This window comes from Leptidea sinapis, chromosome 1 (genome assembly GCF_905404315.1).
Source record: "Leptidea sinapis chromosome 1, ilLepSina1.1, whole genome shotgun sequence".
Lineage (NCBI taxonomy): Eukaryota > Metazoa > Arthropoda > Insecta > Lepidoptera > Pieridae > Leptidea > Leptidea sinapis.
In genome coordinates, this window is record NC_066265.1 from 16263080 (window position 1) to 16289637 (window position 26558).

General features: G+C 35.7%; 1 protein-coding gene across 2 annotated transcripts in view; it reads right to left on the reverse strand.

Moving 5' to 3' along the window:
* Window positions 1–26558, reverse strand: part of LOC126966097 (protein trapped in endoderm-1) — an 81627-nt gene that overhangs the window by 25751 nt on the left and 29318 nt on the right. For both annotated transcript variants that reach the window (XM_050809982.1, XM_050809974.1), the window contains exons 3-4: window positions 10338–10470; window positions 5190–5303 (exon numbers count right to left, since the gene is read on the reverse strand). In XM_050809982.1, the coding sequence (XP_050665939.1) occupies window positions 5190–5303; window positions 10338–10470 (247 nt within the window). The remainder of the gene's footprint in view (window positions 1–5189; window positions 5304–10337; window positions 10471–26558) is intronic.

The following is a 26558-nucleotide window of genomic DNA, read 5'->3' on the forward strand; positions in this document are numbered from 1 at the left end:
CGGTGGAGGCAGTGTGCATGTATGGGCTGGCATATCTTCAGAAGGTCGCACAGAGCTAGTAGCCATAAAAATGGCACCCTCACTGGGCAAAGATATGCTCAAGAGATTCTCAATGAGTATGCAGGGCCATATTTAGCAAATATGGGTGATGGATCGATGCTGATGCATGACAATGCCCGGCCACACACGGCTCATATCGTACAAGAGTATATTCAGGAGGTCGGTATCAGCGTGATGGCTTGGCCATCAAGAAGTCCTGATCTCAACCCGATTGAACACGCCTGGGATGAGCTTGGGAGGCTAGTCAGAAATCGCAGACCACCACCTAACTACCCTGAGGGCACTAAAGCAGGCCCTGGTAGAAGAATGGGAGAATATTCCCCAACATCGGCTCCGAAACCTAGTGTTTAGTATGCCAAACCGGCTCGAAGCTGTAATCAGAGCCCAAGGAGGCAATACCAGTTATTAAAAATTAAATAACATGTAATACATTTTAGTTGAACTTTTTTACACTAAACTAAAAATGTCTATTTTCATTTTTTTATCTTTTTTAAGTTAAAAATGTTACTTATGTATAATTTTAGTTTCTAAGAATTAAAGCCTATAAAATTTGCAACAAAACGTTTTTAATCTTAAATTTCTACCTTCTATAGTTAAGAAAAAAAAATAATTTGAAAAGTGTGATACTTACTTTTACAGGCCAGTGTATATCATGTTAAATAATAGGTATTGGTGAACAATTAATAAATTTTCGTGGAGTTTTTATCTAGATTGAATGATTAGCATGGCTCCACCTGTAAAAGGGGTATTTTGGTGATATTTTTTTACACTGTTTATAAAAATAGATATGTAACGAAAAAATTAATCTTAGATATTGTAGATATAGAATATTCTTTTTGTAAAAATATAAGCTTTATATAAACCGTCAAGAAATGGTTTCAATTATGCGCTATTTTGGCGATAACTTGGGATAGTGGCCTTAAATAAAGGTTCACATTTTTTCTTGTATAACAGGTGTCAGGGTGTCCGGACTAATATAACATTACGCCACGCCATAGATTACTTTTGAATTTACTTACGACTCGGATCTGCTAAAAGTCATAAGACATTTCGTTTACTTTACTACTTACTTTATATTATAGCATTATTTATCTGTTGCTGATCTGATGGTTTCAATAAAATGAAACCAAAAATCCGTCGGACGAAAAGAAACCAGGAATTAAATACGACCAACTGGTTTGATTACAACTCTTTTTAATTAGTGTATATAATAAAAAGAGTACGAAAATATGAAACAAGAACAGTATTAGCATCAGTACAGATGTGGCGCAGGTGATGATGTGTGACAGACATCATGAATATGTAGGAGAGTAGCGGGAGATATAGAGCACATCGTGAACGGTACGGGCCGACGCCGCGCCTACATAGCACTATGCGCTTCAATGATCAACCTGATTTTGTATCATCTCAAATATTCCACTATGACCTTACCTACAACTGCCTTCGCCGTATTCTGGCAGGAGATATTCTTTTTTCTATTTTTTTACCAGTGGGTCCTTTGCGCAGGATGCCGGCTAGATTATGGGTACAACAACGGCGTCTATTTCTGCCGTGAAGCAGTAATGTGTAGGCATTATTGTGTTTCGGTCCGAAGGGCGCTGTAGCTAGTGAAATTACTGGGCAAGTGAGCATCTTGTGTCTCTAGGTGATTAGCGCAGTTGTAGAGCCGCTCAGAAATTTTGGGTATTTCAAGAATCCTGAGCGGCATTGCATTGTAATGGGCAGGGTGTATCAATTACCATCAGCTGAACGTCTTGCGCGTCTCGACTCTTATTTACATAAAAAAAGGAGAAAATCTAAAGTATAGGTCTGCGGGAACATTACAATGAGGCAACGGCAGAACAAAGGCCGATAATGAATCAGGATTGGCCACACACACCAAAGGGATTATAATCATATAAAATTTTACGTCTTGTATTGTAGGCAGTAGCTTGAAGTGAAGTACTGTGTAGTGTCTCGCCTTAATGAGCACGCCACCGCATCGGAATTTGTACACATTTTATAGCTTTCAATGTCCTAACGCGAAACCCAAGTATTTTTAACCGACTTCAAAAAAGGAGGAGGTTCTAAATTCATTGGTATTTTTTTTATCATTGTTACCTCAAAACTGTCGACTGGGTGAACCGATTTTGATAGTTATTTTTTTATTTGAAAGCTGGTGCTTCTCGAGTGGTCCCATTGTAATTTGTACCAGATCTGACAATGGAATCCATGAGAAAACCATAAAATTTAAGACTTAAATTTTGCTATACGTATGTAAGGGGATGATAAATTTACGAATAACTCAATATCGCGCCAACTGATTTCGATGATTCTATTTTATTGGAAAGGATATACTTCAAAGATAGTTTGGTGAGAGTTTGGGTAGGTTCTCATTACGGAATCCATGACAATGTAACGGAACACTGTCTGTAATCCAATTGCAAAGTACTTAGACAAAAATAACAATAATCGTAACTAGAATAACAAATTAATTTGATTGTATAAAAATACGCAATTATTTTTATACTTTTAAGTGCACATTAAATCTATTGTTTTGGAATAGTGTTTTTAAAGGCGGTTGTTTTTTTGTTAAATTTTTTTTAATTCTAGTTTTAAAATATTTACATATTTATCAATTCTTACATTCATTCTAAACGGTTTTAACGAATACTGTGCTTACATTTAAATCTGGGAACAATTAGTCCGCGCTTGTTGAGACGAAAACGTGTGAACTCTTGAACCCTTCAGTTAGTGAACGAATGAGGGTACAACGGACCCACTCAACACTCAAGTGGCCATAAACCATCAACCAGTATCAACACAACTACTAATTGTTTACATAAATAATATGCGGAGCTGGGAACACTCCATGATTCATAAAGAATTGATTTAAGTACTCACATGACAACTATATGAAAAGTATTGCCATCAAAACTATTTCTGCCGCAACACGACTGAGTTGTACTGTCGGATTTAGGTTTGAATGACGTGGGTTCCGTTGTTTATACAGGCACAATATGTAAATTCAAATTCAAATATTCAAAGTAGGGTTTTAATCTCTTATAGAACATCAAAATCTACGATTTATTGAAAAATATATGCCTTAGACCTGAGAAAAACGGGTTCAGATGGTTTTTTTTTAAATAGAATATGATTACAATATAATTTATTATTTAAATAGCCTGAGGGAGGTCGCTCCATTCTACGCAATCTATGTTATCATTTGTAGTACCTTTACCACTATTACTTTAATAATTCTAATACACTCGAAGCCTCGGAGTGACGAGCGCAATGAGTTGTGATCGAGTTTGTGAAATAGATCATGTCGTTGAAGCCACAACTGGATATTTGATAGAAAAAAACAAGATTTATCGATATCAAAACACGAGAATCTTCATGCGTGACAACCCTATTAAGATGCCGCTAACATGAACAGTACAGGTAGGGGTGTCAGCAATCCCTTAACTGTAGCTTCAATTAGTAGCACTGTAAAAATACCCGCATTATAAATTACATCGAAACCATAAACTTAACGAAACACATAAACAATAAAATGACGTTGGCTCTGAAACTTCTCACGTGTTTTTATTACAACATCGATTGGAAGCACTTACTACATTTATTGCGGCTTTTATCTTTTACTCTTCCGGGTATTCTGGGTGAAACAGAACGTAAGACGTCATGTTGCTTTTATTGACAACACGTACTTACAAATCCATATTTCAATTTCAAATTGGCAGTTATTTTTATGTATGCTATGTGCAGTACTTCCGTTTATAAATTTGAATTGATTTACTTTAGGATCTAGTTAAATGTTAATTATAATTATCTAGGTTAAAGAACCAAGGAGAAGAGAGCCGACAACGTTTGTATGAAAAAATGGCCCCGTGCCTTAATAACACAAAACAAATGTATTACGAAATAAAAAAAAATGTTTAAAGACGTTTATGTGGTAAAAGTTACTATAACTTAATACGTAACCGTAGGTATGCATCCCTACTCTTTGCTATAACATGAATGACTTTCTTAATGATAGATACCACAGATGGGAATGGTATGACTGCTGTCGGGCTTATTAAATTATGACACACACACACACATACATAGTCACACCTTGTTCCCGTCGGGATAGGCAGAGGTAATAGAATGCCGTTTGCTTCTATCCTTACAAACTTTACGTACTTCCTCTACATTCATTACTTTTTTCATACATGCTCGCTTGTTCCGGGTCCTTCGGACCTTTTCTTTTCTCAAAGCGTCCTCAATTTGGTCGACGAATGTTCTACGAGGTCTCCCGCAACCGACTTGCCCGCACACACTTGCCTTATATATTTTATAAGACATTCTTTCTTCACTCATTCGCTCCACGTCTCCAAACCATTTCACCGTTCCTTTCTCAGTCCTTGTCACATCTTTTTTCAGACCACAGCGCGCTCGTATCACCGCATTCGGAATTCTGTCAATCAGTCTCAACCCACACATACTACGCATTGATCGCATCTCAACTGCGTAAATTCTGCTTTTATGCTTCTTCTGCCAAACCAAACTCTCACATTTGTACATTAACTCCATTATGGACAGCCATTCGCCCCTCTTTTGGCACAGTCTGGCCATTCATAAAGGCATGCAGGTTTCCCGTAGTCACTCTTCTTTCAATATCTCCTTCACATCTTCCGCCTCTTGTAAGCATTCTACCCAAATATGCGAATTCTGTAATTTGTTCTACCCTTTCATTTTCAATAATAATATTACACTCAGTCAAACTTTCATCCTTCTCAAAAACCATCACTTTCGTTTTTCTTGCATTCACTTTCAAACCTCTCGCTTTAAAGCGCTCGTTCAAGCAGTCAATCATTTGTTGCAACTCATTCGCCTATGATGCAAAAATGATTTGATCATCAGCGTACAAGAGGCACTAACAAATAACCCTTCCATACTAATCCCACATTGCATTTCTCTCATATACAGCTATCCACAAATAAGTTGAACAACCAAGGCGAGGCTACACAACCTTGTCTGACATCTTTCGAGATAATAAACCAGCCCGAATAGGCACCAATAATCCAAATACAGGCTCGAGAATCCTTGTACAGAGATTACAGAGATGCCCCCATATAAAAGATCTAGGTAAGGCATCAGAAACTGACCTGTTGATGGTGATCGCCGCCATGGACAGCAGGGAGACGGCCTCGTTGCCGTAGAACACGAATGCAAACATCTGACACAGTTGCGAGCCCAGCACCCACCTCTCATTGATGTACCTGCAATATAGACATCCGTCACTCCTGTCTTTCGTTCCAGGCAGGCATTGTGTTAGGCCTTGTCTGTATTTTCACATTTTGAGCACATCGCACTTTTGCACTCATATTGGTGTACAGTATGCTTTTCGAGGAGGTACTGCCAAGTGGCACTGACTTGTGGTCTTGCGAAAAAATATGGACGGTGATGGTTACTTCAAATCAAGTCAAACCAATATCACTTTATTTATCTAAGCCAAAGAAAAGACACTTATGAACGTTAAAATGTAAAAGTTTTTCCTTGAAAGGAACAATTGCTTTACCAGAGGAATTCCTCTGAACTGAAGAAATGCTTTCCGTTTGCTTCGATGGTGGAGAATCGGGAACAGTGTCCGTTATATCGCAATCCTTTTACTACCCATTACGTAGACTTTAGGACCCCAGAAGCATATATATAGGAGTAGGCAAAAATCTATAAAGGACTATAACTAAATAAAAAAAAATAAAGTTTCCAACTTGAATTGGAATAGTAATACCTTATTGAGTCTTCCAATCAACAATTATTTAAGTTTAATGTCTGTTTTGTACAATTATAAATTTGAACATCAACAATTTTTAAACTTTAAAGCATTGAATCAACCAAACAAAACACTCGAACACAGCAAGGTCAAAAGCTCTCGAACACGAGCACGTGGTCAAACATTTATATTTTGTATGTACTTGTTAACCGAAGTTTAACAAATCGTTTGACAATTAATCGACGTGACCGTTATAATGCATGAATGGTTGTTTTCTAATAGAGAGTGTCACTATCAATTAATATTTAACATCCTGCCATATCCTTCAGAATACAAAAGTGCGCCGGCGCATGTGAACATGACATATGTTTGATAAAGGATTACAAACATTTGAGTGTGTTTGTTAGATGAGGCCGTACGTGGTGTCGAATTTCTGGGACCTGATATTAATGTTTTCTGTCTGGATGTTTCTAATGTAATGTTCATGGTGATTATAAATGTAACGTAACGTTTTGGCTTCCGAATCCGAAATATATTCAATTCGTTACGGTAGATAAATAGTTTGAATTGTTTATGGCTTATTTGGAAAACAAATTCTTAAAACGCATAATAAAACTAAGTTTAATTAAACAAAAGGTGGGACAGTAAAGTCCTCGAATCGCGACCGCGTACCGGAAAACGAAGTGTTACTTAAGGCCGCCCACAAGATGGACCGACGATCTGGTCAAGATTGCCGGAATACGTTGGATGAGGGCAGCGCAGGACCGATAGTCGTGGAGAATTCACGTCAGAGTGACACTTTGACATGGCATGACAGAGTGAACCAGCTTTATTAATAAATGATTTCAGCCGAGAGGCGTCTACTGCTGAACAAAGACTTCTCCCAAAGATTTCTACAGTGATCGGTCCTGCGCGGCTCTCATCCAACGTATTCGGCGATTTTGACTAAATCATCAGTCCATCTGTCTTTTGAGCTATGTGCCCTGCCCACTGCCACTTCAATATCGCAATCTGTGCTATGTCGGAGGCTTTGGTTCTCTTACGGGTCCCCTCATTTCTGATTCGATTTCACAGAGAAACTCCGAGCAAAGCCTTTTCCATTGCTCTCTGCGCGACAATGAACTTCCTCATAAGGCCCATAGTTAGAGACTACGTCTGCGTTCCGTATGTCATCACTGGCAACATAAAATGGTTAAAACCCTTCGTGTTCAGACACGGTGGTATATAATAATTAAATAAGCACACATTGTGTCAGCTGAAGTGTTTCTCCAGGAGGAAGTTATCCTGAACATCTATCCAGGTAAACTGAACATAAGTGATTCTAATTCAGACTGCCATATATGACTTAAATATATAAAAAAAATTAGAAAATTTAATATTAAATTGATTAATATAAGATTTGATTTGATTAAGCAGCTTGCAGCGTACCTACACTTCGTTACCAAAACATTATTAGATATGGGTATAAGTAGTTAAACCTATTATTGACGAATTGGGTGTTATAAAAATAAACAGATAATATTTGCAACGTAGTGCAGTATTACTTTCATCAGCATCTCAATGCGCAGGCACATGACAGATGTTTGATCAGGAGTCAAATTTCATCCTCGTCGTATGACATCACCGCACATGTCTGAAGTACTGTGGTAGTCATTCGATCACCAGTTATAATGTACTTACGGTTGCTACCACACAATACTACATAAAACTACATTGTTACACATAAGGCCATATTTGGATATATTGGACCACAGATATGCAATAATTGTCCCTTAAGGGTCCATCCATCAATTATGTGTAGCAATTTTAGCGAAGTTTCACCCCTCCCTCCCCCTCGGTAAGATTTTTCTCGAGCCACTTCTTCCAAATCTCAAGAGCTTATTTACAAAATGCGTATTTTTAATTAAAACTAATTTATCTGTATTTGACTTGATTGGATTTATAATAATTGTTTTTATTTAAGACATAATGTTCTAAGATCTTGGTTTTAGCTACTTAGTTTAAACCAGATTTCTCATGATTTTACACTATTTTTGCGGAAAAATTACTTAGTATTTGCAGAGATAAATTCCTCTTGTAATTTGAGGATAAGATCTCATATAAAAGCGTAACTTAGGGCTGAAGAAATTTGCGTCCTTTTTTTAGGTATTCGTACTTATAAGATGACTTTGATATGCGTTTAATGTCTTCTTCGATTCAAATTCAAAATTCAAATTCAAATATTTTTATTCAAACTAGGATGTGACATCACTTATTGAAAGTCAAAAACTACCACCCATTCCGAAATGAATACCTCAGACCTGAGAAGAAAATTGTACAATTGAACTTATTATTTAATAGCCTGAGGGCGGGCTCCATTCCCAATATGCGGTATCATTAAGAAAGTCATTTATGTTATAGTAACCTTTACCACACAAACATTTTTGGAATCTTTTGAATAACGTAATATGTACTTTTGTTTTGAACATTTTCTGGGATCTTGTTGTAAAAGCATATACATCGCCCCACAAAATACTTACTAACTCGACTTAGCCGAGTAGTATGCATCATAAGTTTATGTCTGTTCCTGGTGTTAACATTATGGTTATGACAGTTTCTGGCAAATTCACTTATGTGCCTATGAACACATTATCAAGAATATATTGAGAAGCAACAGTCAAGATGTTAATTTCTTTGAATTTGGCTCATTGATTTCTGTACATTTTCTGTTTCAACACTTTTTTATTTTATCAGGAGTTTTAAGTCGAAATGGGTCCAGAGTGGACCCTTGATGTCATCAAGTCAAACAACATTTTCAAAATGACAGCATTCAACAGGTGGAGATGGAGTATCTTACCTATACCTTCACATTGATGAAAAGTGGCGAGCAACAAGGTCGGTCTCACGGCACAAGTAAAAGTCAAAGAAACTTGTTGCTGTTTTTATACGCTTTATATTAGCTTCACTTGTTTGTATGTATGTTTGTAACTGACTCCTTTAGACGCGATTTTGACCCACTTTAAACGGCCAGATTTCATTTAAACTTTGTAGATTTATTGAGGACTGATGACAATACACTAATTTGATAAGATTATTCCATTATTCAATTTGCAAACTAAGATTTTTGTCAATTTATATAATTTTTATCTATAGTCGATAAGGCAGGAATTGATGTTAAAGTACTTAATAGTTTTAAAAATACGGTTTTATAGAAAGTTTAACTAAAAAATTAAAAAACGCTTTATATAAAATTAAACTAAAAAATGAAAAATAAATTTTAATAAATTTAAATTGAAAATAGTGTAACAAAATATATTTTGTTTTAAAAAAAGCGTAGGGTGCTTTACAAGATATTATTAAAATAATAAAATAATAATTCTTTTACACTCCACGCTTTTTTTACAATAAAATATATTTTTTACACAATTTTCAATTTAAATTTATTAAAATTTATTTTACATTTTTTAGTTGAATTTTATATAAACCGTGTTTTTTTAAACTATTATTTATTAATATTTGAATCGGGAATAGGCAGCCATCGTAGTGACGTCACGTCCAGATAGACCTATCAAACTCACCAATCAATAATATCGTTTACATGTTGACAACTACCTGCTGAAGACTACAAATCTCGGACGGAGAGACATAGACCTTAGCGCTTAAATAGGTAGTATTCCTGATAATATAGAGACATTACTGCCAGGAGGTAGAGTTTGTCCTTGCAGTGTCTGAGTCTTGTGTAAATGGTTGATTCAATGCTGTTACCCGTTAGTAGCGTTCTCTGGGTTTCCACGGAAGACCAGCGTTGTGGATTCTTTCGAGACCACAACTATGCTGAGTTGCACAGTAGACATATGTGTCTACTGTGACGATAGCGCGCGGATATTAGATTTCTTACAGGTTGTGAAATGATATTATGAAAAATTGATTTATTTAGGTGAATTATTGAATATTTTAATATGATTACGGTTAAGTAGTCCTTTTTGTTTATTTAATGTCACCATAGTAGTCCCACGCTGCATATATATTTTTTATATTGACACACTTTTACACAAATTATCTTGCCACAAACTAGGCATAGCCTATGTTATGGGTGCAAGACAACGATGTGTTTAATACAACATACTTAATTACACATACATAATATAAATACTAATAAACATCCATGACTTGGAATCAAACATCCATATTCCGGGACCTCTAGCTCAGTAGGTAGGGTCACTAAGCACTGGGTTATAGATATGTGTCGTCATATATATATATATATATATACAATATTTACTGGTTGTCGGCTGGAAAATTTGATGATTGATGAGTCTTTGATTTTAGGGTTCCGTAGCCAAATAGCAAAAAACGGAACCCTTATAGAATCGTCATGTCTGTCTGTCCGTTTGTCACAGATCTAGTAAGTAGTTTTTTTTTTAAACATACGTCATAAATCGTTACAACGTACTACAAGAACTTTTATATTATATTACTTACTGCTACAGAACCCTTCATAGCCGAGTCCGACTCGCACTTGGCCGGTTTTTTAAGTGTATGTAAGTGTAAGTAATCTCACCTGCTGGCCGTGAGCGGCAGGTTTATGCTGCAGAACAGCAGGTCTGAGACACAGAGCGAGAGCACGAACATGGTGGTGACGTGTCCACGAAGCTTGGGGTGCATCAGCAGCGCCATGGTCGTCACCAAGTTACCTGCCAACACACACATCTTTAATTACGTCATGATAAAAAATATTGAAAACAATTCAACATCACACCAGTTTAAATAGAAAAATATCATATCACCAGAAGAAGCTAACATAGTTTGGGCTGCAATGGGATAGTGCTCAAATGTAGGTCTTTGGATTTTCAGTAGCCGACAAAGAGGATGTAAGTACTACGTTGTAAGAGGTGGGACTGCATAAGTAAAAATTGAAATTTAGTTTAGTATGAAACGTGCAGTCATTTGACATAAGTTTGAAATAGGAGTAATTACAGGATTGGCGACGAAGTATAATCTGGCTAAGTTTGAAAGCAAACAGTTGCTTAGGACGTAGTGGATTTCGGCTATCTCCGTTTTTTACAAGATTATAGTCGTCATTTGTCAATGGTTGTACGTTTCATACAATCGATTGAATCAGTTTTTTTAGAGAGTTTCGCTACTTCGCGAGAGCCGTGCAGTAGCTACCAGGCTAGACTTTTTGAATAGCCGGTATAACCGTTAATCTATACAAATTATAGCAAGGAGATCGAGATATATGGGACCTTATTGATACACTGTTGGGCACAAATATGGTAAAGAACTTATGATGATGATGATGTCGGCATAAATTGTCGGACACCCTGGGACTAGTTTGTGATTATTTTATAGCGATAGAAATGACTGTACAATATTGTATATTTTTATGGAAAAGAGCTCAAAAAAAGAATGCTGGGAGAGTTTCTTGCGCCGCTTCTTCTCTCTCAGGGCGCCATTTGTTTCCGAAGCGGTAGTAGTATCTAGTAGTTATTAGAAATGACATCAAAAAGAATTCTAAAGGAATCAATTTTGAGAAAATAAATGCCTTTTATGCCTTTTTATAATCGAATTTATTAGATAGAAAACGTAAACAAATCTATTATAACTACAACCTATTTCTATTGACAATGCGTAAAAAGTCACCCACGCTTGGAAGTAGCTCCTGAGGATTTTGAATATTAAACCACTAGCTAACATACACATTGAAAAATAAAAATTGATCACAGATTATCTTTTATTTTGACGACCCATATAGCCGAATGGTTAGTGACCCTGACTAATAAGCTAGACGTCCCGGGTTCGAATCCCGGTAGGTGCAATCATTTATATAATGAATATGGATGTTGGTTTTCGAGTCATGGATGTTTATATGTATTTATGTATGTTTAAGTAAGTATATTGTGTTAAATATATCGTTTTAAAAGTATATTACTATAATATCACTAGCTGACCCGGCAAACGTTGTTTTGCCATATAAAGAAAAATTCACGCGATAGTTTTATAAGTAATAAAATATTGCCTATATATATATATTGTACATAATTTTGTTCTATTGTCAATAGTTTTTGCAGCGCACGCAAAAATAGGTTTTCGATTTTACACCTTGTGTTACAAAATAGCAATTTTATTACGGATCCCTAAAAAAAAACATAGCCTATAGCCTTCCTCGATAAATGGACTACCCAACACTGAAAGAATCATTCAAATCGGACCAGTAGTACCAGAGATTAGCGCGTTCAAACAAACAAACAAACACTGCAGCTTTATAATATTATAGTATAGATATAGTATAGATTGGCATAAAAGGCACTTATTTTCTCAAAATTGATTCCTTTAGAATTCTTTTTCATATCATTTCTAATATACTAGATACTACTACCGCTTCGGAAGCAAATGGCACTCTGAGAGAGAAGAAGCGGCGCAAGTAACTCTCCTTCTTGTACCCAAAGTACAGGCTATGCCTAGTTTGGGGCTCGATAAAAAACAATATTACAAATATAAATGTAAAAAATAGAGTCCCGCCGGCGTTGGTTCACGACAATTCAGCCGGTGGTTAGTGCGAGAGACTGAGAAACTTCCGCACGATGCGTGCCGTTCCCAAAACAGCTGCTTTCTGTAACTGACACTTTATCCTTTATTAAGTGAGCCTCTTGAGATGATGGTCGAGGCTCTTTGCTATAAGACCGTCAACGGAAACGACTATTGGGACAATTATTGTTGAATCAACATCCCACATGTCAGTAACCTCGTGTGCTAAGTCTAAGTACTTCGACAATTTGTCTATTTCAACTTTCACAAAGTTATCATCACACGGAACGGTGATATCCTACTAATATTATAAATGTGAAAGTTTGTATGTCTGGATGTATGTTTGTACCTCTTTAACGCAAAACTATTGAATGGATTTTGATGAAACTTTAAAATAATATAGCTTACACACCAGAACAACTCATAGGCTATAATTTATAAAACTAAAGTGTGAATTATCCAAAATATAAAATAAGTGTGAAGTAAGTAGAAAATAAATCTGCAATTTATATGGCAATACAACTTTTGCCGGGTCAGCTAGTCAACAATAAATGCCCGACGCTCTAACCGATATACCAACAATATCAGGCTTATTAGCAATGATAGTTCTGTCCGTGATCATAGATCGGTCCCAGTAGAGCTTGGCACGGCTTATTATTATTATTAATGAGCTGTCAGTTGTTCTATACGCTAGTATATTCTAATTCTATGACACAGACTGTTTCTCTATCGTCCGCAAGTTTCTTCCGTCGTCCTTCATTACACACGGCCCGGCAGGTGTGGCGCTAGTGGTAGGTACGTCTTATTCCAAGTAATATCAATTAGGATACGTAGAGCGATCTCGCACGGGATCTATTAGCTAAACTGCGTATCGATTTAATTTGTGTTAGTGGCCGTCTGTTAGTCTACCGCCACTCGAATACCAACGTACAGTATGACTGGCGCCAATCGACTAGATACCAGCTGCTGCTGTCTGTGAATATGTTTGTATATATAGCTTATACATAAACACGGATATACATAAAATTATTATTCTTCAATAATATCGTTAGTGATCTTCTCTCCATCCAGCCTAGTGAGTACAATTACACGCATTTTAATCCAAAGTGTTTTATTTAAATGTGTAACACACGCGTTAATCAAAGAAAATAGTATAATATATACTATTTTTATGTTTAACTTAACACCAACTTCAAAATTTTGTAACACAAAAGTAACAGTGAAGTTGGCTCCTAAATTTTTCTGACGTTTGCGTCATTCGTTATTTTTTTTCTTTTCTACGTCCATTATATAGGCAAAGGGTTCAAGCCCATACAGCCGTATTCGTTATTTAATAATTAATTGTCAAAGCCATCGTTGCAAGATTTTTAAAATATTGTTCTTTCTACAAAATTTTAATGATTTTTGCTTTGTTAGGCCAAAGAAGTATAACTTCATACATACATTCTACTAATGATGAAGTATACTTCATGCATACATAAGTACACACATACTTTTTTTTTCTAAAAAGTTCTTTGCAGATCTTTATTCAACTCAGACGTAAACAGAACGGGCTGATAATAAAATAAAAACAACAATTATTTATTCGCACAGCGCGCCCAGTTCGTGAACCCGTCCGGCTGTGGGGGCCTCGGGCGGTGGCCGGAACAATCAGTCAACGCGCGACACGAGATTCTTTTAATGAGACGCGAATTGCAATTAGTAATTCAGTATCGTAAGAAATAAATATCTCGCGCTATAAATACACTCTGTATCTTACATATTAATGTGTCCACGTCGAACGCATTTACGGTATTATTGTTGACCAATTATATACATTTCCGCGCGGTTAAAGTTACAAAGATATTAAAGTAATAATAATAATAATTAAAAGGTTTATTTGGTTCAAGAATTTTAAAATTAAACAATATGGATATTAAAGAACCAAAAAGGTTTCTCGTCAGCATTATGTTGGGAATTTTACTTCTAAACGCTGGTATTCTCTAGACACCGTAGAAGCGAAACTTCAAAAAATAAATATTTAATAATTAAAATAGATCGATATACAATCCCCCAAGTCTGCAACTGCTACCATAAAGATTTGCATTGAAAAAAAAATAAATACACTTATCTATTTTAAGGAACATAATATCATAAAATCGGTAAAAGTTTTCAAACAAATAAAATAACAATATTTTTGAATAAATAATAGATAAATCATTTGCCCTTTAAAACAAAAAAAAATATATTCTTATGACATCAATAAATCAACTATTACAAAGTAATACTGTATGTTATCCTTATTCCATAAGATCTATAAAAGTGAGGCTTTTTCAAACAAGTGTCAAATTAAATCAAATGAAAATCACGTTGTTTTGTTCATTAAGTCAAGGAAATGACACTTATGAATATCAAAAGCATTATTCCATTTAGTTTTTTTTTTATTCCTATATATTATGTTTTGGGTTTAGGTATTGAGTACTCAGCCACATAACTTCGTGATCTTAAACAAAGTTTACAATAATAATATAACCTATAATAATTATCGTTTTCTATCGTAGAGATAAACTAATTAAGGACGCGTTTACAAATCCGACAAAAATAAGATATTTTTCGGTAGAGTTTGTGATGAAATGAAACTAAATCTAACAAAACTAAAAATTGCCAGCCACATATAGATTACTTCTTTATCTCCAATTAGCGGGATATATTTGCTTTAAAATTTTGATATTTTATGTCGTAAAAAGGATTATCCGTTACCTCTTCACACAAAATTGACGCAATGGGGCTTCATTCAGGATCAGTTTTCTGCTACTACTTACATAATTTTGTCTCTTAAAAATTACGTAAGGAAAGCAGATATAATATTTTCAAAAACACATGAAATAAATCAATGAATATGCTATAAATAATCTAAGAAAAAATGAATCATCTAAAATTCATATATTTATCTGATAAGCATGAGCTTTAAGGTGTGGTATTAAGGGTTATTTTATTTTGTCCCTCCGTACGCATTGCACAGAGAGATCTATCGAAACAACGTAATAACAACAAAATAAGTCACAATATAATACTTAAACTTACTTTACATAATTTACTAGCTGACCCGACAGATGTTTTTCGGTACAATTAATTTTGTCAATAATATTTCATAACATCAAAATGATTTCGTAAATTTATAACAAAATTGTTTCACAACAGAACTATCAACCGTGCGTCAATAAATTCTCTCATAGAAAATATGTCCATACAAAACAAATATTGGAAATAAAAATAATTATGGGTCCCAAATCGAAATAAAAAGGAAACAAAGACTGGACTAGAGTACGATATTATTGTTTGTAAATATAAGTATTAAATTTGAGTAGTTATGTAGAAGGTAACCAAGTATTTATAGAACCAAATATCTAATTGTTGGGAATCAAGGTTATTAATACGAAAAAAACAAACACAGCGTGAGCTCTATTGGCTTAATGGTATCATTTTAATCCCACGTGATGGCAGCGTGTACAACTATTTAAAAATAGGGTAATTTCAAAGGGTATTTTTATTTGAAGGGGTTGTCGCGGGTTATCTTATAACCACGGCCAAGCTCTTACCTCGAGACTTACGCTTCTCCTTAGGGAAGTCTTACAACATCGAGTCACATCCGAACAAGTTCAAAAAGTTTTGCGAAGCATCTAGACTCAATCTAAAATGATATATTTATTTTAAGCATGCTTAGAATTTGGCTTTACACATTTACAGGTTAGTCAAAACAAAATAATGATAATATGTTTAGTTGCGTTAACAGATGTATCAAAAATATCTCAATTAATTACATTATTACACTGTTTCGTTTCACAGACGAGTAACTAAAGAAGAACTCCGCGCCGTGATATTAGCAAGTGAAGCACGGGGGATACGAAACACAAGTTACGGGGGATACTAGTTACACAATTTTTTCTCCCTTAAATAATCATATATGTCCACAAATACTTATAAAGTATCGTTTTTACACTTTTTCACAACGCACAACGGCATTTTTAATGATCTAAATCGAATTAAAATGATCTGTCACATAGATGGCCTATCGGCCTGTAGTAGTATAAGTGTGTGCGTAGGGCTATGTATTTACACGTTAATCGGCTTGTTTTGGTGCTACACTGTTATGTAAGGTGACACGGATTCCTTATTTTTTACTAGTCCGTATTTCGTTTATGATATTTGTTTGTTATATTATTTAAGTAGTGTCTTGGTTACTTTAAATAAAAATAACTCAAAAGCGTCAATAGTTTGAAGCGTCAAAACTTTAATTAAATTACGCGAACGGATAAACATGAAATTTAACATAGTTTTTTTTATGTATAAACTAGTACTTATGAGATAACAATATATTGGCCAAGTAACTGCCTTTTAAAGGGCGCACAAAAGTACTTCGAGTTTATTGCGTCGTTCCTCTAAACGCACCATTTATTCCCAAAGCTATTCTATTTAATTTACATAAATAAAGGATTATAAAGGAACCAATTTTTTAAATATAAATGTGTTTTATGACTTATTAGGACATGAAATCACTGACCGAGGTTCACTTAGAAGTTTAAAACGTACAATTTTATTTAAAGGCAATCACAGTTAGCGCAGTGGGCCCTGGCAACACCACACAAAACACCACAACCCCAGGTGACGGGATACGACAACAATGAGCAGCAATAGTAACTTAGGGTTTATCAGCAGCTGGCGAACCGTAAGTATCACTTATTATTATTTACTACGACTGCTCTACTAACAGGCCTCGTTTTGCATTTCGGTATCTTTATCTTAAGGTAGTAAGTACATGCCAGCAAATCGGGAAAGTAGTTGTCATCAAAGTACTGCGGATATGCTAAGTCTGGTCATAAATACTGTTACAATTAAAAATAAAACAAAATATTACATTTGAATTTGGAATCTGTCATTTTTATAATATGATTGGTACAATGAGACCTCCTGTGTTTGTTGGCCACGTAGTGTTCGTACGGAAAAGTTGGTCAAAGCAGTAAGGGCAAGAGTTCGAAGAAATTCTGTCCGAAACCAAAAGATTTTAACTCGGGAGATTAAGATAGCACTAAAACTTTTTCGCGTATTTTAAAAGATGACATAGGACTCGCAGCGTATAAGAGACGTACTGGCCATTTCTTAGCTGAATTATCGGTAAAAAAGAATAGGGTGGTAAAATCTAAACAACTACTGAAGCGGTAGACAAAGGGAGGTCACATAAGCCCAATTAGTCGACAGAGTGCAACGTGGGCACAATCCAACTTCAGTGATGGTTTGATGGGGTATTAGCTGTAAAGAAGTGACTGAGCCATACTTTTGTGAAAAATGTATTAAAACATCGGCACAAGTGTCTCAAGATACCATTCTTTAGAAGGTAGTGAGAAGCCTCTTAACAACACCATGTTCAATAACCAAGAATGGTCCTTCCAGTAACTCGGCGCCGGGTCATAAAGCTCGGTCTACGCAGTCTTGAAACGAACGTTTCGGACTTTATCAGAGATGAAGACTGGCCGTCGTCTAGTCCCGGTCTTAATCCGTTAGATTATGATAAATGGTCAGTTTAAGAGAGTACGGCTTGTTCTAAACGCCATGATAATTATGAGTCCGTAAAACAATCCGTACGTTGGCAGTGAAGAATTTTCCCATGGAAAGAGTGCGTGTTTCTATTGAGAACTGGCCCTAACGTTTAAAGCATATTATATAGTATTTCAGCCTTGTGTAAGAATTATTGTGTTTCGCTCTGAAGAGCCATAGCTAGTGAAATTACTGGGCAAACGGGACTTAACATCTTATGTCTCAAGGAGACGAGAGCAATTACAGTGCCGCTCATAATTTTTTGGATTATTCAAGAATCCTGAGCGACACTCTATTGTAATGGGCCGGGCGTATCAATTGCCATCAGTTGTCCCTTATTGTCATTAAAAAAAAACTAGTCGGTGTTTTTTCCCGTTAATATACTCAATAGGCAGACAAAAATATATCAAATAATGTAAACGTTACAAATGGATTTTCATCCAAGTTTTCCACGCGCATATTTGTCCGGAATTATGTATGACGCAGGTCCGGTGCAGCTGTCTCGTCAACACCAAGTAACTTTCCGTGAACGTGGAGCTATTTATTTGGTAATGGTAATAATACTATTCATGTCATTAGAGGTGACAATGACTCAATATATTTTTCATTTCTCATACTCGGAAAGTAATGTTGTTTTGATCTGATTATTGGGTAGAAAATGCTGATTCCCTCCACAAAGAGGGAAAAACGCATACAAATTACTTCCCACCCAAGGGCCGGAATGAACTTTAAAAATAGAACTGCTGTCAGCTGTGAAGAGTTTTATATTAAAGAAAAACTAATAAAAAAAAATCTGCGGCCATGTGACTTTCTAAACAACCAGTGTGAACTTAGCGCAAACTTCTTTGAGCGGAATAAGCCGCAACAATTACGCGGTGAGTTCCATATTTAAAATTTAAAAAATGGACATAAATTTTCCTAATTTGACAATTAATTTTAAATAGGTACTTCTTATATTATTAAATATTATCTATGAATAGTTTAGATAAACAAATAGTTTTATTTTCCTCATATTCGAAATGAAAACTAGAGTGTTTAACACGGGTAAAAAAATCAATTTCTACTCGGACTATAACCTATAGTTTAAATACCTCGGGAATTGATTCTTTCGACCCTCGGTTAACAATCTACTATTTTAAGAAAATTTATTGAATTAGACGTTACTTTGCGGAAATCCATAATTATACAAATGATTTAAGTTTTCTTTAGTGTTAATTCCGCCAATATTTGTTTTTTAAAACAATTCGACACGTGTTGTGCACGAGTCTCGTGCCAGATTTTGGCGAGACAGCACGTCCTGAGGATGCCTCGTGTAGAGGCGAAACACGTGTCGAATTGTTTTAAAAAACAAATATTGGCGGAATTAGCACTTAAGAAAACTTAAATCATTTGTATAATCTACTATTTTATTGGGTGTTACCTGCGACTTCGTCCGCATTTACCTCTATAACCATGTTAGCTGGTGTTGCAATGCTGTCACGTGCATATATGTATATTATCAACGATACGTCATTCGAATGGTTGACTCAGTGGTAAGAGTGCTCGCACGGAACGAGAAAGGTCGCGGGTTCGAGTCCCGCATCATTCATTTGTTTCCAAATTTAATTTGAATGTCTATCTGTCTTTCACACAGGGTTTATCTAATGCAAATGCAAATAAAATACAGTTAATATTTATTTTTATATTTAATTTTTCAGTATCTTCAAAGGACATAATATTATGACGTAACATATGACAAGTGAAATATCAGTGCCTTCAGTGATTTATCTTAATTATCCCCAACACACAGTCAATTAACGTAAAACAGTGGGGTTGAAGTAAACAATATGGCAACATTATAATATTGTGTCAGATGCAAGTCCCTCGTTGACAGACACAGTACATATTGATTGTTATGACTGCGAGCGGCGCGTGCGCATGCCAAGTAAACAAACAGGTTTGTATATAAACATCATACATCTGATCAAAATACAAATAATGTTTTGTTTTAATATCTTCACCGACTTTAGTGTACCGCACCTCGTCTTTAGGAGCGGTAATCACTCATGAAAATCGTATAACCCAATACTCGTTCCATATACCTATGAATATATATTTATATTAGTGGACCCGACAGACGTTGTCCTGTTGTCTTAAATTTAAAAAATCGGTCCAGCCGTTAGGAGGAGTTCACTAACATACACATGAGCAGGAGAATTATATTATATGGACGGAATTGAGAATCTAAACCAATCTCAAATTCACTGGAACACACAAAAAAATCATCAAAATCGGTTCAGTCGTTTTGGAGGTAGTTCAATTGTAAATCTAAACCATTCTCGAATCCACACACAGAAGGTTTCATTAAAATCGGTCCAGTCGTTTTGGAGGTAGTTCAATTGTAAATCTAAACCATTCTCGAATCCACACACAGAAGGTTTCATTAAAATCGGTCCAGCCGTTTAGGAGGAGTTCAGTTACAACAGACGCACAAAAGAAATATATATATTAAGTTATGGACGGAATTGAGAATCTAAACCAATCTCAAATTCACTGGAACACACAAAAAAATCATCAAAATCGGTCCAGCCGCTTAGGAGGTAGTTCAATTGTAAATCTAAACCATTCTCGAATACACCTGAAGACACACAGAAAGTTTCATTAAAATCGGTCCAGCCGTTCAGGAGGAGTTCAGTTACAACAGACGCACAAAAGAAATATATATATTAAGTTATGGACGGAATTGAGAATCTAAACCAATCTCAAATTCACTGGAACACACAAAAAAATCATCAAAATCGGTCCAGCCGCTTAGGAGGTAGTTCAATTGTAAATCTAAACCATTCTCGAATACACCTGAAGACACACAGAAAGTTTCATTAAAATCGGTCCAGCCGTTCAGGAGGAGTTCAGTTACAACAGACGCACAAAAGAAATATATATATTAAGATTATATATATATATTAAGATTATATATATTTTATCCATACACTAACTAGCATACTTTACTAGCATATATATCACCTGACATCTCCGATGTTGCCGTAATAGGAATGTCTCCCATAAAATTTAAGGCGCTATAGTCCTAAAAAGTAACATTTTTGAAAATCCACTTAAAATACTTCTACAAATACTACGATTCCAATTTTTTGACATGTGTATCTTCATTTCTTTATCTAAATTATTGCAGTTTCGAAAACATCTATTTTTTGAAAAATAGGCAGGCAGGAACACTACGGGTTTTTACGGGCAGCCCGAATAACTTTGACAATCACGTTTCTACACAATGAAACATCGCTTCATATTTAACGATCGTTAAATATCGTTCGTAATTGTCAATATTTGACGAACGTATGTGATGTCAACCAACTCTCTGAAACAACCGTGCCTAAGGAGCTAATTACAAGCGTAACTGACTGTTTACATGTTGTCAATCAAAATCAGTTACAATACCCAATAGATTCGCTTTGCTTTTCTATGCTGATGTATCTCCGTAAGAGATGTTCTTCTCTTTATTATGTATTGTTTGTCTAAACGATAGTATATTGTTACCCCCTTATTCATAATGGTCCGCTAACTTTAAACAGCCGCTTAAGAGTGTTTTTTCTCATTCTGACTTAGGTCAATAGAAGAAGACAGAGTGAGAATTAGCAATGCTTTAAGTTAGCAGACTATTATGAATAAGGGGGTTAGTCTATGGTTCTATGTATTACTAGAGTGCTATTATAAGTCTGTCCTATTCAGGGGCGTGCATTTTCTAGCAAGATAGGCACTGTAGATCTAACTAGTTATAGTTGAGCCTGCAGATTGCTTACCGTAGGTATTTGGGAAAATTGGGAGTGGGGTTCAATAGAAGTTTAATTATAAAATAACGGAACCAAAATTAACTAAATTAACTTTAACACTTTATTTATTTAGATTCATAACGGGGTAGGCACTGCCTAATTGCACGCCCCTGGTCCTATTATACACTGACCTCTAGTCTACTATATATCTACCACTGGACTGACGGCTGTCAAAGTGTTTTTGTGCCTGTTTGATATTCGCCATTTTGGCGCTGTTGGCCATATAGCGAGAGTCAGCGGTACTTAAACTAGTGATGACAGCTGTGGACAGCATAGATGGTGGGAAACTATTTAACAAAAAAATTGTGTACTTTATTACGTTGATTCTTGATGTATCAATAACAAGGAAAACGAAGGAAATTAATTCAAAATGTAAAAATACCTCAGAGTATTGTACGTTCCGTCGTAGCCATTTGTATTATAGGTCAAAATTAGTTCTCTGTACGCTCGCGAGTGGCGCTTCAAATAAAAAAACTTGCTGTCAAACATATGGAACAGCCTGTCCAGTGGTGTTTATACAGGTCAGTGGTGTGATATGATTCATTTTGCCTTCGATTAAATGTAGATTGAAGAGGCCTGCGAGCAAACCCAAAATAGAGAGATAATATATACAAATTATTAATTAAACAAACCATCAAATTTATGAGTTTATTTATTTTATTTGGAATCCTTAGCGTAGGAACAAATAAATTAAAATAATAATATAATAATATTGACACACTCTTACACACCTTATCTTGCCCCAAACTGGGCATAACCTGGTCTGACTATGGGTGCAAGACAACGATATATTTAATACAATATACTTACTTAAATATATATAAATACACATAAACATTCATGACTCTGAAATAAACATTCATATTCATCATATAAATGATTGCACCTACCGGGATTCGAACCCGGGACCTCAAGCTCAGTAGGCAGGGTCACTAACCACTGGGCTAATAGAGTTCGTCAAAAATTTAAAGTTAATGTCGTCAAACATTGAAAGTAAGTAGTTTTTAATTTAAAGATACAATCCTGATGACAGATTAAATATTCTCACACAGATTGTTAATATGTACTCTGCTGTCATCGCTTCGACTCTTACAAATATAAACCACTAGATAACTAATATTGAATAGGCTAAACTTAGATTAAGGATTGGTCTCCGCTGCCCTCTAATACCGCACTACCAAAGAACAATGGCTTTTTATTACAACAACTATTCCAGCTTCCTCACTGGGCGTAGCATACAAGTGGTTGTCGACGGTTTTTGCTCGAATCCCAAGCCCGTGAACGCTGGAGTGCCCCAAGGTGTGCTATCTCCCACGCTGTTTCTTCTGCATATCAATGATATGTTGGACACATGTGTCCAAACATAGCAATGTATGTTGCATGCAACATACATTGCTATGCAGACGACAGCACTGGTGATGCCGTATACACGGGCCATGCAGGTCTCTCTCGGGAAAACGTCGACCAGTGCCGGGAGAAACATGTGTCTTCTATCGAGTCCTCTCTCAAGAAGGTCGCGGAATGGGGTAAATTGAACCTTGTCCAATTCAACCCCCAAAAGACTCAAGTTTGCGCGTTTACCACAAAAAAGTCCCCATTTGCCGTATCACCGCTCTTCGACAACACTTCCCTAAAAGCCTCGCCTAGTATCCGTGGCCATCTGGAGGGTAAAGCCAAATTGGCTTCGAAGAAGCTGGGCGTCATCAGTAGAGCACGGCAATACTTCAAGCCGGCCCACATTCTAGCGCTCTACAAAGCGCAGGTCCGGCCACACATGGAGTATTGCTGTCATCTCTGGTCTGGCGCACCCCAGTATCAGCTAGATCCATTTGACCGCGTGCAACGCAGAGCAGCTCGAATTGTCGGGGACCCAGTGCTCTGTGAACGGCTAGATCACTTGGCGTTGCGTAGAGACGTCGCTTCATTGTGTGTCTTCTACCGCATTTATCACGGGGAGTGTTCCGAAGAGCTGTTCAACCTGATTCCTGCCGCCGAATTCCACCTTCGCACGATACGCCACAAGTTAGGATATCATCCCCACCATCTGGATGTGTGGCGGTCCTCCACAGTGCGGTTTTCTAGGAGCTTTCTTCCACGTACTACAAAGCTGTGGAATGAGCTTCCTTGTGCGGTGTTTCCGGGACGATACGACATGGGTACCTTCAAAAAAAGCGCGTACACCTTCCTTAAAGGCCCGCAACGCTCTTGTGATTCCTCTGGTGTTGCAAGAGAATGTGGGCGGCGGGGATCACTTAACACCAGGTGACCCGTACGCTCGATTGTCCTCCTATTCCATAAAAAAAAAAATAGATGCTTGAGTGCGTTGCATCTTGACACTCAATGGCATCTTTCAAATTTTGTAACATACGCTTTGTGTTTTTACATTAAGACTAGCTGACCCAGCAAACGTTGTATCGCCGATATTAAAATCGCGATACAAAAGTAACTGTTGATCGTAGATGAGTGAAAATTTGAAGTTGTATGTATTTTTTAATGCTGACTCATAATCAAACAAATTAAAAAAAAATGTCAAAAAATTAAAAAAAAATCGTTAACATTTAGGGGGATGAAAAATAGATGTTGTCCGATTCTCAGACCTACCCAATATGCACTCAAAATTTCATGAGAATCGGTCAAGCCGTTTTGGAGGAGTTCAATGTTTAACACCATGACACGAGAATTTTATATACTAGATTAATAAAATATAAAATACTTACTAATGATATGTGATCCCAGTGTCCTTCTTATTTCTTGTATTATTGTTTTTACAACGTTTAATACGCAACCCGGCATTTTAGTTTCAATTATTAGCAAAGTTTAACAGAACATGTGGTACGTCAACGTCACACATTATTCGAGACTGGCTCGAGTAGTACTTTGGTACTACGTCTGCGGTATCTAGTTGGAGCGCAGCGGAGAACAATCCTTAGTCTAAGAGTCACAATATTGTAATCATTGTATTTATTTTAAATTAAGCACGCTAATTAATTATATGTCAGATTTTAAAAGATTTAAGTGTGATGAAAGTCCATTTGGTAACTCTTTCTAGTAATTCCATTGTATCGATCCATTCGATTACAACGAATCGATTCTGTGAAGTGTTTTGTGTCAGTTGTATTGTGATCATAGCATGGAACTCATATTACTAAGTACAAGAAATCGGATATACTTGTAAGGACAGTCACTTTATATATTTAATACTAGCTGACCCGACAGACGTTGTTGTGTAGATAATAAAAAAAATACTGTTTTATAGAAAGTTGCCAATAATATTTCAAAACATCAAGAGATATTTCGTATAAATTGCTCTCTGTTGTAATAATGAAATTGTTTCACAGCGGAACTGTCAAACCGTGCGCCACTAAATTATCTCATAGAAAATATGTCCATACAAAACAAATATTGAAAAAAAAATTATGGGTTCCAAATCGAAATAAAAACTATCCATCTCTCAAGTTGGACTAAACTGCACTCCATGAAGTAATCCCCATTAAAATCCGTTCATTAGTTTAGGAGTCCATCGCGGACAAACAACGTGACACGTAATTTATATATATTAACATTAGGATCTTTTTAAATGGGCGGGTGTAGACTGTAGTACCTAACGAAGCCTCTTTTTACCAGTGGTGGTAATGGAAATTTTCTATGTTATTTATTTTTAATCTGGGAGATTTGAATACTTTTAGAATATTGACACTATATTCTAAGACTGGGCTGGTGTTTGCGGCCTATATGATTGAGTCTTTATAATCATTGTTTGAAGTATTCTAGAATTAAAAAAAAACTACGTTTAAAAAAACCGACTTCAAAGCTATCAATATGTAGCACATACAAATAATAGTTTTATATTAATATTAAAGGTAAAGGTAAGCATAAGAGGTTTATTAAATTAAATTTTTAGTTATTTGATACTTTTCAGTTTTTGAAGTCGGTTTTTTTAAACGTAGCTTTTTTTATTTTTTACGTTTTAGTGTCAGTAAATAATAATATATAATCAACCTGAATGAAAACTCAAAAAAAAAACCGTACACAGAAAACAATTATGTCATCCGAATAGAAAGACAAAAAATTTCATAAAAATGCTCATAAAATGAAAACTACTGGGCCAAACTATGTAAACCTATGGACCAAAAAGCATCTATTTTGCATCGAACAAAACAAGAATTACGTAAATCGGATCATAAATATCAGAGTAATGGGTGTATATAGAATTGATAACCTCCTCCTTTTTGAAGTCGGTTAAAAAAAACAATAATAGCAAAAACAAGGAAAACAGAAAGACACAGATAATGATGATATTGGTCTTATTTAAAAGTAATTTTAATATAGGGTTAAAATTGAAAAACCAAAGAGAAAAGAGTCAAGTACGGAAAATTTATTCCTTTAGAATTATTTTTGATATCATTTTTTCGAAACAAATGGCGCTCTGAGAGAGAGGAAACGGCGCAAGAAACTCTCCCAGCATTCTTCTTTTTGCGCTCTCTAGTCTAAGGCTGTCCGATCACTTAGATATTTAGCTGTGAAGTAGTAGGATTATTTACGACAGAGCCATTTTTAATAAAACATTTAAATTTATTTATAGATAATGCCTGAACAGTGGCTGGAACTTTATTATAAAATTGTAATACATACCCTTAAAGCTATAATATATCTTATGAAGCCTACTAGAATAAGTTACAAGCAATCCCTTATTTCTAGTGTTATAATAACTAAAAAGGTGACGATTTTTGTGATCATATATTAATAATATTCGAACGTACAATGATTCCTCTTTAGAGCCAAATTCCATGAATCCGTCGGTATGAAGGTGGTAGGATGAATACAGTACCGGTGAGCGAGAGATTGTCTTTATTGCCAGA